The sequence below is a fragment of the Balaenoptera physalus genome (genome assembly GCF_965194825.1).
Source record: "Balaenoptera physalus genome assembly, chromosome: 13".
Lineage (NCBI taxonomy): Eukaryota > Metazoa > Chordata > Mammalia > Artiodactyla > Balaenopteridae > Balaenoptera > Balaenoptera physalus.
Genome location: NC_138892.1, coordinates 104,078,499 through 104,092,144, shown reverse-complemented (window position 1 = coordinate 104,092,144; position 13,646 = coordinate 104,078,499). Strand labels below are relative to the sequence as shown.

Sequence of the window (13,646 nt, the reverse complement as noted above, 5' to 3'; positions counted from 1 at the left end):
TTAGCATGAAGAATTTCTATCAATCTATCTTCAAGTTCACTAATTCCTCTCTCTGTCATCTCCATTCTGCTTCTGATCCTATTCAGGATTCCTTTATTTTGAAGATTGAATTTTTTAAGCTCTAACGTTTCCATGCAGTTCTTCTTTATATCTATTTCTTGGCTAAGAATTCTTTTTATTCATTTCGAGAGAGTTTGCATTTATTTCATAAAGCATGTTTTAATAATAGCTTTGCGGTATAATCCCAATATCTGTGCCATCTTAGGTTGTCCTTTGGGAGTTGAGATTTTTCTTGTTCTTTGTATGGCAAGTGTTTTTAGATTGTATTCAGGACATTTAAAATATTACGTTATCAGATTCTAGGTTTCGTTTAAATCCTATGGAGAATGTTGATATTTTTCTCCTAGCAGGAAATCAACCCGGTTTGTTTCAGGCCACAAGTTCAGACAAACCTGTTGTGGGTTATGGTTTGAATGACAGTTCCATTTTCAAAGTCTCTGCAGTGCTATTAGCATTTTTCTTGCATGGGTGCTTCTCAGTGGACAGCCTGGAATGTGGGTGGTGGTCTATCACATCGTTCAATTCTCAAAGATTTTAGTATGAGGTTTAGGATCAGATCCATGCTGGCACACCTCTGGAGTAAGCCCAGGAGCTCATAAACTATTTTATGGTGTAGGTTTCAACTTCTCCCTCTCTATGATTTCCCTGGTACCTTCCCTGTACCAGAAATCTGGGAATTTAGTTTCCCTACTCAGTGTACTTACTGCAACTGCTGTTTTTAAAATTTTTGTTTATTTGTTTCATTTTATTTCCTCAACCTGGGAAAGCATCTTCCTGTACTCTGTCTGGCTAACTAATATTAATTTTTCAGGTCTTAGCTTAAATGTCATTTTATCATAAAAGCCTTCCCTTATTGTCATATCATTTATGTTCCCCTTATCTTCCCATAGGGTTACATATGTATTTGTTTATTGATCTACTATATCTCTCCTACTGGACAGGAGATGAGATGATGTGTCTTGTTCACCTTTATGTAATATTTCTATATTTAAAACAGTGTATGACACAAAAGACATACTCAACACATACTTATTTACTTATTTAATTTCCTTCCATCTTCCCACCCACCCATCCATGTCCTGCCTCACCCCCCAAAAGATATTAAGATCCTCATATTCAAAAATGGCTTTGGCTCTCAAGAATCAAATTAAATCTTATCTTTTCATAACTTTATAATTTGTAAAGCATTCTCACATTTCCTTTTTTTTTTTTTTCTTGCCTGATTTTATGAAGTTGAGAGGGGGGAAAATGTACTTTAGAGACAAGTAAACAAAGAGTCAAAGACATGAAATATTTGTCCAAGGTCATATCTTGTTAGTAATGGAAATGATGAGAAGGGTTGGTAGTAGGGTGAGGCAAGTGAGATGGCTACGGACCTAATTTAAGGAGCATTTACTCCCAGCGTTGTGAATGCTTGCACACCCCTGAGAGTGAATGCTTTCTTATATATTTCACTCTTGGCATTTTGTTTACCTCTTCTTAGGCTTGGCCCTGCTGGTGGATCAGTTCAGGTCTTTTTGACTCCAAAGTCTCCTTCAATATTTTGACAGAGAGCTCTAACCAAATGTAACCAGCCATGCATTCAGGTCTGACTTACAACAGCACTTTGAAGAATTTTGGTGTCACAGAGATCTGGCTTTGAGTCTAAACTCCTCTCTAGTAACTGTATTATCTTGCGCAAATTACTTTTCCTTAGAAATAAAACAGATACGATATCTATCTCATAGGCTTGCTTAAAGATTAAAATGATATAATGTAGGTATGGCAATCTGCTGGTTGTCCTTAATATTTGTTTTCTTCTTCTATAGACATAGGAATACCAGTTTTTAGTTGGGACATGGCACCCAAAAAAGGGACTCAATTTCCCAACACTTTTGCATGTAGATGTGAACATGTAACTAGGTTCTAGCCAACGGGATGTCAAGGCCATACATGTCAAGCCCACAGCTAACATTATATTCAATGGTGAAAAGCTGAAAGCTCTTCCTCTAAGACCAGGAACAAGACAAGGATGCCTACTCTTGCCACCTTTATTTAACATAGCACTGGAAGTCCTGGCCAGATCAATTAGGCAGGAAAAAAAAATAAGGTGTCCAAATAAGAAAAAAAAAAAGTAAAACTGTCTCTATTTGCAGATGACATAGTATTATATATTAAAAAACTGTAAAGAGTCCACCAAAAAAGTTAGAACCAATAGACAAATTTGGTAAAGGTGCAGGATACAAAATCAATATAAAAATCATTTGTATTTCTACACACTAACAACAAACTATCAGGAAGAGAAACTAAGGAAAGAATCCCATTTACAATTACATCAAAAAGAATAAAATATCTAGGAATAAATTTAACCAAGAAGGTGAAGGATCTCTACACTGAAAACTCTAAGACACTGATGCAAGAAACTGAAGAAGATACAAATAAATGGACAGATATTCTGTGCTCAAGGATTGGAAGAATTAATATTATTAAAATTCCATACTACCCAAAGCAGTCTACAGATTCAATGCAGTCTTCTGTCAAGATTCCAACAGCATTTTTCTCAGAAATAGAAAAAATAATTTAAAAATTTGTATTGAACCACAAAAGTCTCTGAATAGCAAAAGCAATCTTGAGAAAAGAACAAGACTGGAGGCATCACAGTTCTTGATCAAACTATATTACAAAGCCATAGTACTCAGAAGAGTATAGTATTGGCATAAAATAGTGAAACAGAATAGAGAGCCCAGAAATAGATCCACACACAAATGGTCAATTAATTTATGACAAAGGAGCCAAGGATATACAATGGGGAAAGGACAGGCTCTTCAATAAATAGTGTTGGGAAAACTGGACAGTCACAAGCAAAAGAATAAAACTGAACCCTCATCTTAAACCACTCACAAAATTCAACTCAAAATGTATTAAAGACTTGAATGTTAACGCCTGAAACCATAAAACTCCTAGAAGAAAACGTACGGCATAAGCTCCTTGACATTGGCCTTGGCAGTGATTTTTTTGATTTGACACTAAAAGAAAGGCAACAAAAGCAAAAATAAACAAGTGGGACTATTCCAAACTAAAGAGCTTCTGCATAGCAAAGGAAACCATCAACAAAATGAAAACGCAACCTATGTATGGAATGGGAGAAAATATTTGCAAATCATGTATCTGATAAGGGGTTAATATCCGAAATATATAAGGAACTCATACAACTCAATAACAAAAACAAAGAAACAACTCAATTAAAAAATTGGCAGAGGAACTGAATAGGCATTTTTCCAAAGAGACATACAAATAGCCAATAGGTACATGAAAAGATGCTCAATATCACTAACAATCAGGGAAATGCAAATCAAAAGTGCAATGAGATATCACTTCACACCTGTTATAATGGCTATTATCAAAAAGACAAGAGACAACAAGTGTTGGCAAAGATGTGTAGAAAAGGGAACCCTTGTGCACGGTTGGTGAGAATGTAAACAGGTGCAGTCACTGTGGAAAACAGTCTGGAGGTTCCTCAAAAATTATTCAAACAGTTCATGACAAGGGAAATCAAAATGGCCAACAAACATGCTATGCTACACAACATCACCAGTGACAACAGAAATGCAAAACCAAATGGCACTATTTCTTACTGGAATGGCAAAAATTAAAATTTCTGAAAGCTCTTGCTTGGTTTCTACGAGGATATGGAGAAAAAAAGGAGTGTTCATACACTGTCAGTGGAAGGGGAATTTGGGACAAACACTTTGGAGTTAAATTTGGAACTAACAAATTTGAAGTTGTTAATACTCTAGAATCCAGCAATTCCACTCACAGAGATACACCCTGGAGAAGCTAACATGCATGCACAATGCAAAGCGCCTCACTGTCTATCAAGAGGAGAATAAACAAATAAACAAACTGGGCCGTAAGCATATAATTCAGAGTACTCAAAAATAGTATACAGTAGCTAAAATGAATGAAGTGGCTCTATCTGTATCAGTATGGTTAAATCTCAAAAGCATGATATGGGGTTTAACAAAAGCAAGTTGTTGAGTGACATGCAGAAGACAATGCTTTCAGTATGACACCTTCGGCACATCTCAATACGACACATTTTATGGCTACACTATATAGACATGGATGTACATTATACAGATACGCACTGAAACTATAAATAAACCCAGGAGAATGAAGAACATCAAAGTTAAGACAGCAATCAATACTGAGGAAAGACTGATACATTGGTAGCAGAAATATTCCCAATTTTTCTCCCATCCTGTGTCCATGCTTTTTGCTATGGGACTTTAGTAGCACTTCTCATCAAAACAAGGAGCCTATTACCTCACTCCTAGAATATGCGATGGCCTTGGGACTTGCTTTAACCAACGGAATGTGGTATATAAGTGACGTGTGTCAGTTCTGAGTCTAGGCCTCAGAGGCACCGCACGATCCCACCGTCCTTTCCGATCTGCTGACGCACGTGAGCAAGTTGGGGCCAGCCTCCTGGAGGATGAGACCCAGTGAACGACAGTCCAGGTGTCCCAGCTGAGGTCAGCCTATTCCAGCCTACAGCCAGCTGACCTCCAAACACCTGAGAGAGACAAGCCAAGATCATCAGAGCCGCCCACCTGACCTACTGAAGCGGATCTGAAGACTGAGCCCAGGTAAGACCAGAGCAGCCGAGGTGACCAAGGAGTCATGAAGAGTAATAAGGGCTTATTGTTTCAGCCACTAAGTTTCCAAGTGGTTTGTTGCTGAGAAATAGCTGACATAAGGAGGAGCACAGAATGCAGGAGGGGCAAAAGGGACAAGGGTTCAACTGTATCTTTGATGTTTTATGTCTTAAGAGAGATCCAAAGCAAACACAGCAAAATGTTAAGATTGCACGAATATAGGTAGTAGAGAAATGAGGATTTGTTATCTAATTCTCCTAGCTTCTCTGTACGTGTGAAGTATTTCACAATAAAAGGAAATTTACACAGAAGAGTAAATGTCCAATGTGCTACCCCAGACAAGGTGGCCTAGAGGGTTTTAAAAAAGAACAAAGACATGAACTTGCCCTCTTGCCCCCTCCCTACTTCACCGTCACCACACACGCAGAGCCGAGGGAGTGGACCAGGGATTTCTGAGTTCACATTCTCTTCTCTCATCCCCGGGACGTCTTCCCTAACCTTCCTGGAACTGAATCCTTTGCCAGTATTTAATCCTCTGGCCTCAGTGAGTCATCTGCACAACAGCACACAGCTGATCAGCGCACGGACAGGAGATCCTCAGAGATGAACCAGGGAAGAAAGCATCCCAGGGGCAAATTCTATGCTCCTGCTCCCGGGGTAGCAGACTTTAAATCTCCGAACTACTTCATACTATCGTTATGTCCAAAATCCAGATTCACCCGATAAAAATGTGAGAGTCCTTCCTGCTCCACTCAAATACAGGGTTAGTCACCTACCCTGTGACTTCCTCCTGACACTCTCACCTGCCCCCCCGCCCCCGTCCTTTGAATTTGTTGCCGCTCCTGGCACAGGCGGCGTTGTGTGTCTGCCAGGAGATTTGTGCTTGCCCATCGAGAGGGACGAAAGCTCCAGGGGATACGCACTCCATGCCAGAGAAAGGGCCAGGCCGTCTGCTCCCAAGGGGCTCAACATCCCTCTTGGCCCAATGCATTGCTCATGTTTCTGTTTTGACGTCCACAGCCATCTATGTGCATCGTATTCTGCACTGACTGTGTACCTTCCTGTGTGCGGACTGGTCCTGCGAGTTACCCTGAGTTCTCGTCCCAACTCAATTGGGCTGCACGCTGCCTGAGGACACGGTGAGGTAAGTGACTTCGTGTCCCTACGATCCAGTGAAAGGAAAGAAGGAAAAGAGGAGAAAGGTCAGACAGGAAGGAAGAAAGGAAGGAAGGATAATAGCAGCATATATTTATAGAATGACTATATGCCAGGTCGTGTGCGCTTTCTTCTTTAATCCTCCCAACTACTAAGTGAGGTAGATACTATTATTAATGTTTCCTAGCTTACAGATGAGGAAACACGCTTCCGAGGGTAGCTAATACGCCTGGGGACAAGCCATGGCAAGTAAATCAGGGAGGCAGTCTTTGAGGCAGATTTGTTTACCTGGGTTCCCGTATCTGATGTCAGACTGTCATGCTGAGAGTTTTGAGCACAGAGGAGCAGATAACAAGGAACCAGGACTTCACCATAAAGAAAGAAAAGGAAAGAAGGATAGAAAGCAGAAGAGAACACAGAGGGAGGGAGAGACCCACTAACACAGGTGTCACACCGAAACTGCACCGTTTCTGCTTCATCCCTAGACATCTCCAGAAAGGATCTGCGTGCTTCCTGGGTACTGTGTTCCGGGTTTCATTCTCCATGTGCCAAAGGCATCCACAGAGAGCTTGTCATGCTCTCCTGCCTGCGAGAGAAGACAGGCAGACAGTCGACTCTGGAGCTGTGGACCCTGCGTTAGCAAATCCTGCAAGCCTCTCATCACATTTTCATCAGCCAGTCAATACATAACCTTTCTTATGTGTGTTTCTTTCTAAACACTCCTTATTTAATACAGATTGTTGACTCATTAACACTGAACTCACAACCAGCAGCGCCGCAACTGATGCCTAAGTGGACAAAGCTCATCTAACACCTGTATTTCTCCATAAGACACATCACACCTTCCTTGCACTTACTAACCCCCAGATAGCCTTTCAGCACTACACTTGAGGGTCATTTTAAACAGCAAAATCACCAAGAAAAAGCACAAAAATGTAAAAAATGTGGCAGGAAACAGACCTTGAAAAGGACACTTGTTTATGTTAGTGGAGCTGAGGCCGGAAGGTGGAGAGTCACCTTTCTTCTCTCAGCTGGGAGTGTGTGTGTGTCCGGCGACTCAGTTTTCCGCTGCTCTGTGCATGTGCACAGATGATGTCCAAGACGGTGCCAAAGGGCCCCCCTTTCATGCTGAGGGTCGGTTACAATATCCACGCAACTTGGAGTTGATGAGACTATTGCTTTTGTAAATGCTTTATTATTTTGGAGTTACAAATACATTTTAGCAAGCAGGAGAATTTGCAAATGTAGAGGCCACGATGAATGAGGATTCATTGCATGTAGCATGAAGTTGAGCCAGTTCTCAGACTCGGACATAGGAGGAACTCTGCTTCTTCTGGGAAGACAGGAAAAGCAGTAGTAGTAACTGTAGCTGTGTATATGGAACAGGACCTCACGTGTTAGTCCTGCAGGGAACCTCAGGAGGCTACCCATCCATTCCCGGGCTTTAGTTGGGATTTTGTTCTGGTCATGGGAGATTGTCAGCATCACAGGTCACAGAAAAGTCTAAATCTTCTTACTTGAATCAAATAGCTCCTCAAGTCCCTCGCCTTTGTACAGCCTTCTAGAGGCTGGATCTTGCTCAGCTCTGTGCCTTCGTGTACAGAAGAAACTCGGCAAACACTTGCTGTGTACTGAATGGGGCTCAGGTCAATCTGCCACTACGTGGTCCTTACCCCACCCTCCCTTTGTACCATATTCTCATGTGAGTATTTCCTTCTAAAGCTGTGTTTCCCAACTTGAGGTTTCTGGAATTAGGGGTCCTTAGAGTTGTCTTAAATATGTCACTGAGCTATTGAAAAAAATCTTTCCAAGAATACATTTCACTAGGACAAAACTTCACAGGTTAACATAAAATGGCAAGGTTTTGTTTTTGATTTTGTGAACCTGCCTGGAACTATAGAGTGATAATTCTTTTTTTTGTAATTCATCAGTATTTTATTTATTTTATTTAATTTTATTTTTGGCTGCGTTGGGTCTTCGTTGCTGCGTGCAGGCTTTCTCTAGTTGTGGTGAGCGGGGGCTACTCTTCGTTGCAGTGTGCGGGCTTCTCATTACGGTGGCTCCTCTTTTTGCAGCATGGGCTCTAGGAGCACGGGCTTCAGTAGTTGCAGCACGCAGGCTCAGTAGTTGTGGCGCACGGGCTCTAGAGGACAGGCTCAGTAGTTACGGTGCATGGGCTTAGTTGCTCCGCGGCATGTGGGATCTTCCTGGACCAGGGCTCAAATCTGTGTCCCCTGCATTGGCAGGTGGATTCTTAACCATTGTGCCACCAGGGAAGTCCCTGTACAGTGATAATCCTATGCCATGATACTATCCATTGTTTGCTAATACCATCTATCTCTCAGCTCCACAGACATATCTTTGATGAATGAAAAATAGATAACTGCTCAAATTGTTTGCTAAGGGAAAGTTTTCAGAACATTTCAGGGAAATATGGGGGGAGATAATGGAAAGGTTCTTTGATGGTTCAAGGATAGAAAACCATCATCTAAATGGTTCTGAACACATGGAACTTTTTGTAAATAGGTGTTATAAAATATTTTTTATTATTTCTAAATAATGATAAGGATTTTTACACTGCCCTGACTTCTTTTAGGCAAAGCAGTCCAATTTCACCTAAATGGGAAAACTAAGTAACAGAAGCAAGCTTCTTCACCTAGAAGCTGGAGAATAGGCCTGAGGAGCCACTCTTTCAGCTTTGTTCGTTCTTTCACCACGGCTCTCCTGATTCTCCCGAGGGCCTCTTGAACAGGAATCTTTCCGTGAATTCACCTTTCCTTTGTGGAACATTTTTTCTTCTTGTGAGAATCAGCCAGGATCCAACTGCAGTGACACAGACAGCATGTACTGTGCCAGTAAGAGATCTGCCAGCGCCCAGGCAACCTAAGTTGTGTTTCTCTTGAAATTCCTTTTCATGCATTTCTTCCATTCCCATCGCAATGTCATTCCGAGGAACAGCTGGTGCCACCCTTCCCCATCGAGGCAAGGTTACAGCCTCGCTGGGTTTTGTGCTTTGAGAACAGAAATGGGGGCAGGGGAGGAAAGGGCAGTAGGGACTGGAGACCTCAGGCTCAGTGCCTGCCTCATTTCCAAAGTGTGTTTTTAAAGCCTTGAGGACCTTGTCGTCTGTCGTAGGAATGCTTACCTGGTTGTACAAATAGAGAACCTGACGCTCAGTGAGACAGTCTTCACCAATGTCTGCACGAAGGCCCGGGCCCTGCCCGGTATCCCCAGAAGGCTCTTGCGATCAGCTTCTTCACCATCCGGCCTGTGTATCCCGCCTCCTTTACCTACTCCTGCTCCCATCTGGACCTGATACCGAGGATGCCCCTTCTCTTCTCAGCCTGCCAAGCCATCTTCTTCACATCATTCATGGAGTGTCTGAGACCACTCCCATCCAAGAAGGCTTCTAGAACACTCGGGGAAATAGTCTTAATCTCATCCTTCTCAGTCCAAATACAAAACTACAGACTTCATCTAAAATCTTTATCGTGTAGTATTTTAAGTTATGTATTTGTTAACGGCTTAGTGTTTGGTGTGTCTTCATAAAAATGGTATGTAACACCATAGCTTGATTTTTTCCAATCTTACCACTTCTGTACATTTCATAATATAGCACCATGTGAAAAACAGATACCTAATACATTTATTTTGATTTCATAGGCCAAATGGTACCTTTAAATTGCCCTGCTGTGAAAGCCACCACTTAATACCTAATAAAACAGCCTTGAGGTGACAAAGGAAGGGCTGGGTAGCAGCTCTCACCCACCTTCTGTGAATGAACCCTTATCCCTGCACCTGACCCCTGGCTGCACCCTTCAAGTTGTTGGCTTAATACTTAGTTACAGGAATTCTGTGAAAAGATTCTCCTCTTTTTGAATGCCTTTTATTCATTTACTAAAAATTTTTTTTAAATTTAATTTTACTGACGTATCGTTGATTTACAATGTTGTGTTAGTTTCTGGTGTACAGCAAAGTGATTCAGATACATATATACATACTTTTTCAGATTCTTTTCCATTATAGTTTATTACAAGATATTGACTATAGTTCCCTGTACTATAGGTAGGACCTTGTTATCTATTTTATATTATATATAGTAGTTTGTATCTGCTAATCCCAAACTCCTAATTTATTGAATAGGCATAAACTGAACATCTTTTGATCATACTACACCCACTTCAACTCGACCTGTCATAGTACAAACCCCGACAGTCTCTGACCCTGGTCTCGCACAGCCCAGTTTTCTGTCTGTCTACCTGGCTTTGCATTAGAAGCAGTTGCAATGGTAGCATTCATGCTCAGAAGACAATTTCTTGCTCCAAGGACAGAGCACCTACCTTGTTCTTGGTGGGATCACCAGGCTCTTTGGAAAAGGATGTGGAAAGTGTTAGTGAGTAATGGACCCAGTCTGGAGTGGTGTTCTCCTTAGGGTTGTTACTGGACAGTTGTTTCCTTGAGTAGAAAATCAAGACACATTCTATGAGAAAGTTTTTTCTGTGCCAAAAGAGTTTCCATAAGTTATTACATTTAGGCATACTAATAGAGTGCTTTTTGTTTCTTGGAATCAAGACAGACGATCTTATGATGATGTCAGAGGTCCTCCAGTTCAGTCTGCTGGCCAGTTACAATCTGCATACAATTTGGATAGGATGAAACTACTGCTTTTGTAGATGCCTTTATTCGTTGTAGTCACTACTCATAGCAAATATGTTCTAGATGGGATAGGTAAGGGATAGGGAGCATCTGAGAATGTAGTCCTACAAGGAAAGACAGTGGAAAAGGTGGCGAAACAGCAGAGACAGAAATGGGGACACAGTTATCGGCAAAGTAATGCAGGAAGCCGAATGATGAAGGAAGCTGAGAACGCAGTAAGCAGAAATAAAGATGCTCCTCGCTGTCTGATCATCACGATGTTGACTCAGTGTCACGAAAACACTGCCAGGTGCTGCTTTAGACCAACTTCCACCAGGCCCGAACGTAGGCACACTACTTTCCCAGTCCACGAAACGTTATTAATAGACAACGGCAAGGCCACAAAGGGAAGATGAGACAGGGGTAAAGAATCCAAAGTCCTTTTTTGACTCTTATAAAACCTTAGAAAGAGTAACTTAAAAGCAAGTTTTTGAAAGGGAGGGATTTAAAAGTCACATTTGTCTCATATGCTTCTATAAAAAGATTATCACAAGAAATCTATACTTGCAATGTATATTTCACTGCTTTGTAATTTTTAAAATTTAATTGGAAAATAAGGTAGAGGGAAGGTTTTATTTGTATGTTAATTAAGCCTTGTACCTGGTATGACTCAAACCTTTTGGAAAAGTCAAATATCTCCATGAAATTTTAGTGAATAGTCTCCTACACCTAGTGTCTGTGTGTGACACACAGGAAGTTTTAACTCACGAATATTCACAGATAGGACACAATGGTAGGAAAAAAGGACACTTTTTTTTCATATAGAGACTTTAAGAATAACTGTATAGAGGAGAGGAACCAAGATGGCGGAGTAGAAGGACGTGCTCTCACTCCCTCTTGCGAGAACACCAGAATCACAGCTAGCTGCTGGACAGTCATCGACAGGAAGACACTGGAACTCACCGAAAAAGATACCCGACATCCAAAGACAAAGGAGAAGCCACAATGAGACGGTAGGAGGGGCGCAATCACAGTAAAATCAAATCCCATAACTGCTGGGTGGGTGACTCACAAACTGGAGAACACTTATACCGCAGAAGTCCACCCACTGGAGTGAAGGTTCTGAGCCCCACGTCAGCCTTCCCAACCTGGGAGTCCGGCAACGGGAGGAGGAATTCCCAGAGAATCAGACTTTGAAAGCTAGTGGGATTTGACTGCAGGACTTCAACAGGACTGGGGGAAACAGAGACTCCACTCTTGGAGGGCATGCACAAAGTAGTGTGCATGTCGGGACCCAGGAGAAGGAGCAGTGACCCCAGGGGAGACTGAACCAGACCGACCTGCTGGTGTTGGAGGGTCTCCTGCAGAGGCAGGGGGTGGCTGTGTCTCACCATGAGAACACGGACACTGGCAGCAGAAGTTCTGGGAAGTACTCCTTGGCGTGAGCCCTCCCAGAGTCTGTCACTATCCCCAACAAAGAGCCCGGGTAAGCTCCACTGCTGGGTTGCCTCAGGCCAAACAACCAACAGGGAGGGAACCCAGCCCCACCCATCAACAGTCAAGTGGATTAAAGTTTTACTGAGCTCTGCCCACCAGAGCAACAGTCAGCTCTAGCCACCACCAGTCCCTCCCATCAAGCCTCTTAGATAGCCTCATCCACCAGAGGGCAGAGAGAAGAAGAAAGAAGAACTACAATCCTGCAGCCTGTGGAACAAAAACCACATTCACAGACAGATAGACAAGATGAAAAGGCAGAAGGCTATGTACCAGATGAAGGAACAAGATAAAACCCCAGAAAAACAACTCAATGAAGTGGAGATAGGCAACCTTCCAGAAAAAGAATTCAGAATAATGATAGTGAAGATGATCCAGGACCTCGGAAAAACAATGGAGGCAAAGATCGAGAAGATGCAAGAAACGTTTAACAAAGACCTAGAAGAATTAAAGAACAAACAAACAGAGATGAACAATACAATAACTGAAATGAAAACTATACTAGAAGGAATCAATAGCAGAATAACTGAGGCAGAAGAATGGATAAGTGACCTGGAAGACAGAATTGTAGAATTCACTGCTGTGGAAAAGAATAAAGAAAAAAGAATGAAAACAAATGAAGACAGCCTAAGAGACCTCTGGGACAACATTAGATGCAACAACATTCGCATTATAGGGGTCCCAGAAGGAGAAGAGAGAGAGAAAGGACCTGAGAAAATATTTGAAGAGATTATAGTCAAAAACTTCCCTAACATGGGAAAGGAAATAGCCACCCAAGTCCAGAAAGCACAGAGAGTCCCATACAGGATAAACCCAAGGAGAAACACGCCGAGACACATAGTAATCAAATTGGCAAAAATTAAAGACAAAGAAAATTATTGAAAGCAGCAAGGGAAAAATGACAAATAACATACAAGGGAACTCCCATAAGGTTAACAGTTGATTTCTCAGCAGAAACTCTACTAGCCAGAAGGGAGTGGCATGATATACTTAAAGTGATGAAAGGGAAGAACCTACAACCAAGATTACTCTATCCAGCAAGGATCTCATTCAGATTCGATGGAGAAATCAAAAGCTTTACAGACAAGCAAAAGCTAAGAGAATTCAGCACCAGCAAACCAGCTCTACAACAAATGCTAAAGGAACTTCTCTAAGTGGGAAACACAAGAGAAGAAAAGGATCTACAAAAGCAAACCCAAAACAATTAAGAAAATGGTCATAGGAACATACATATCGATAATTACCTTAAACATGAATGGATTAAATGCTCCAACCAAAAGACACAGGCTTGCTGAATGGATACAAAAACAAGACCCATCTATATGCTGTCTACAAGAGACCCACTTCAGACCTAGGGACCCGTACAGACTGAAAGTGAGGGGATGGAAAAAGATATTCCATGCAAATGGAAATCAAAAGAAAGCTGGAGTAGCTATACTCATATCAGATAAAACAGACTTTAAAATAAAGAATGTTACAAGAGACGAGGAAGGACACTACATAATGATCAAGGGATCAATCCAAGAAGAAAATATAACAATTATAAATATATATGCACCCAACATAGGTGCACCTCAATACATAAGGCAACTGCTAACAGCTATAAAAGAGGAAATCGACAGTAACACAATAATAGTGGGGCACTTTAACACCTCATTTACACCA

The 13,646-nt window shown here is 41.6% G+C and overlaps 1 protein-coding gene across 6 annotated transcripts in view; it reads right to left on the bottom strand.

Moving 5' to 3' along the window:
• The window catches only part of FERRY3 (FERRY endosomal RAB5 effector complex subunit 3), a 75,600-nt gene that overhangs the window by 19,059 nt on the left and 42,895 nt on the right, over positions 1-13,646 (bottom strand). The window contains exons 14-16 of one of the 6 annotated variants that reach the window (XR_014252650.1): positions 10,193-10,307; positions 8,509-9,269; positions 7,193-8,086 (exon numbers count right to left, since the gene is read on the bottom strand). The exons of 1 other annotated variant lie outside the window; for it this stretch is intronic. Coding sequence is in view for 2 of the 5 variants with exons in the window: in XM_082421554.1 (XP_082277680.1) it covers positions 7,432-7,476 (45 nt within the window). In the remaining 3 variants the exon portion in view is untranslated. Of the gene's footprint in view, positions 1-477; positions 6,439-7,192; positions 9,270-9,862; positions 10,308-13,646 lie in introns of those variants that run through there. 4 more of the 6 variants (XR_014252648.1, XR_014252649.1, XM_082421554.1 and 1 more) reach the window with 4 other exon arrangements.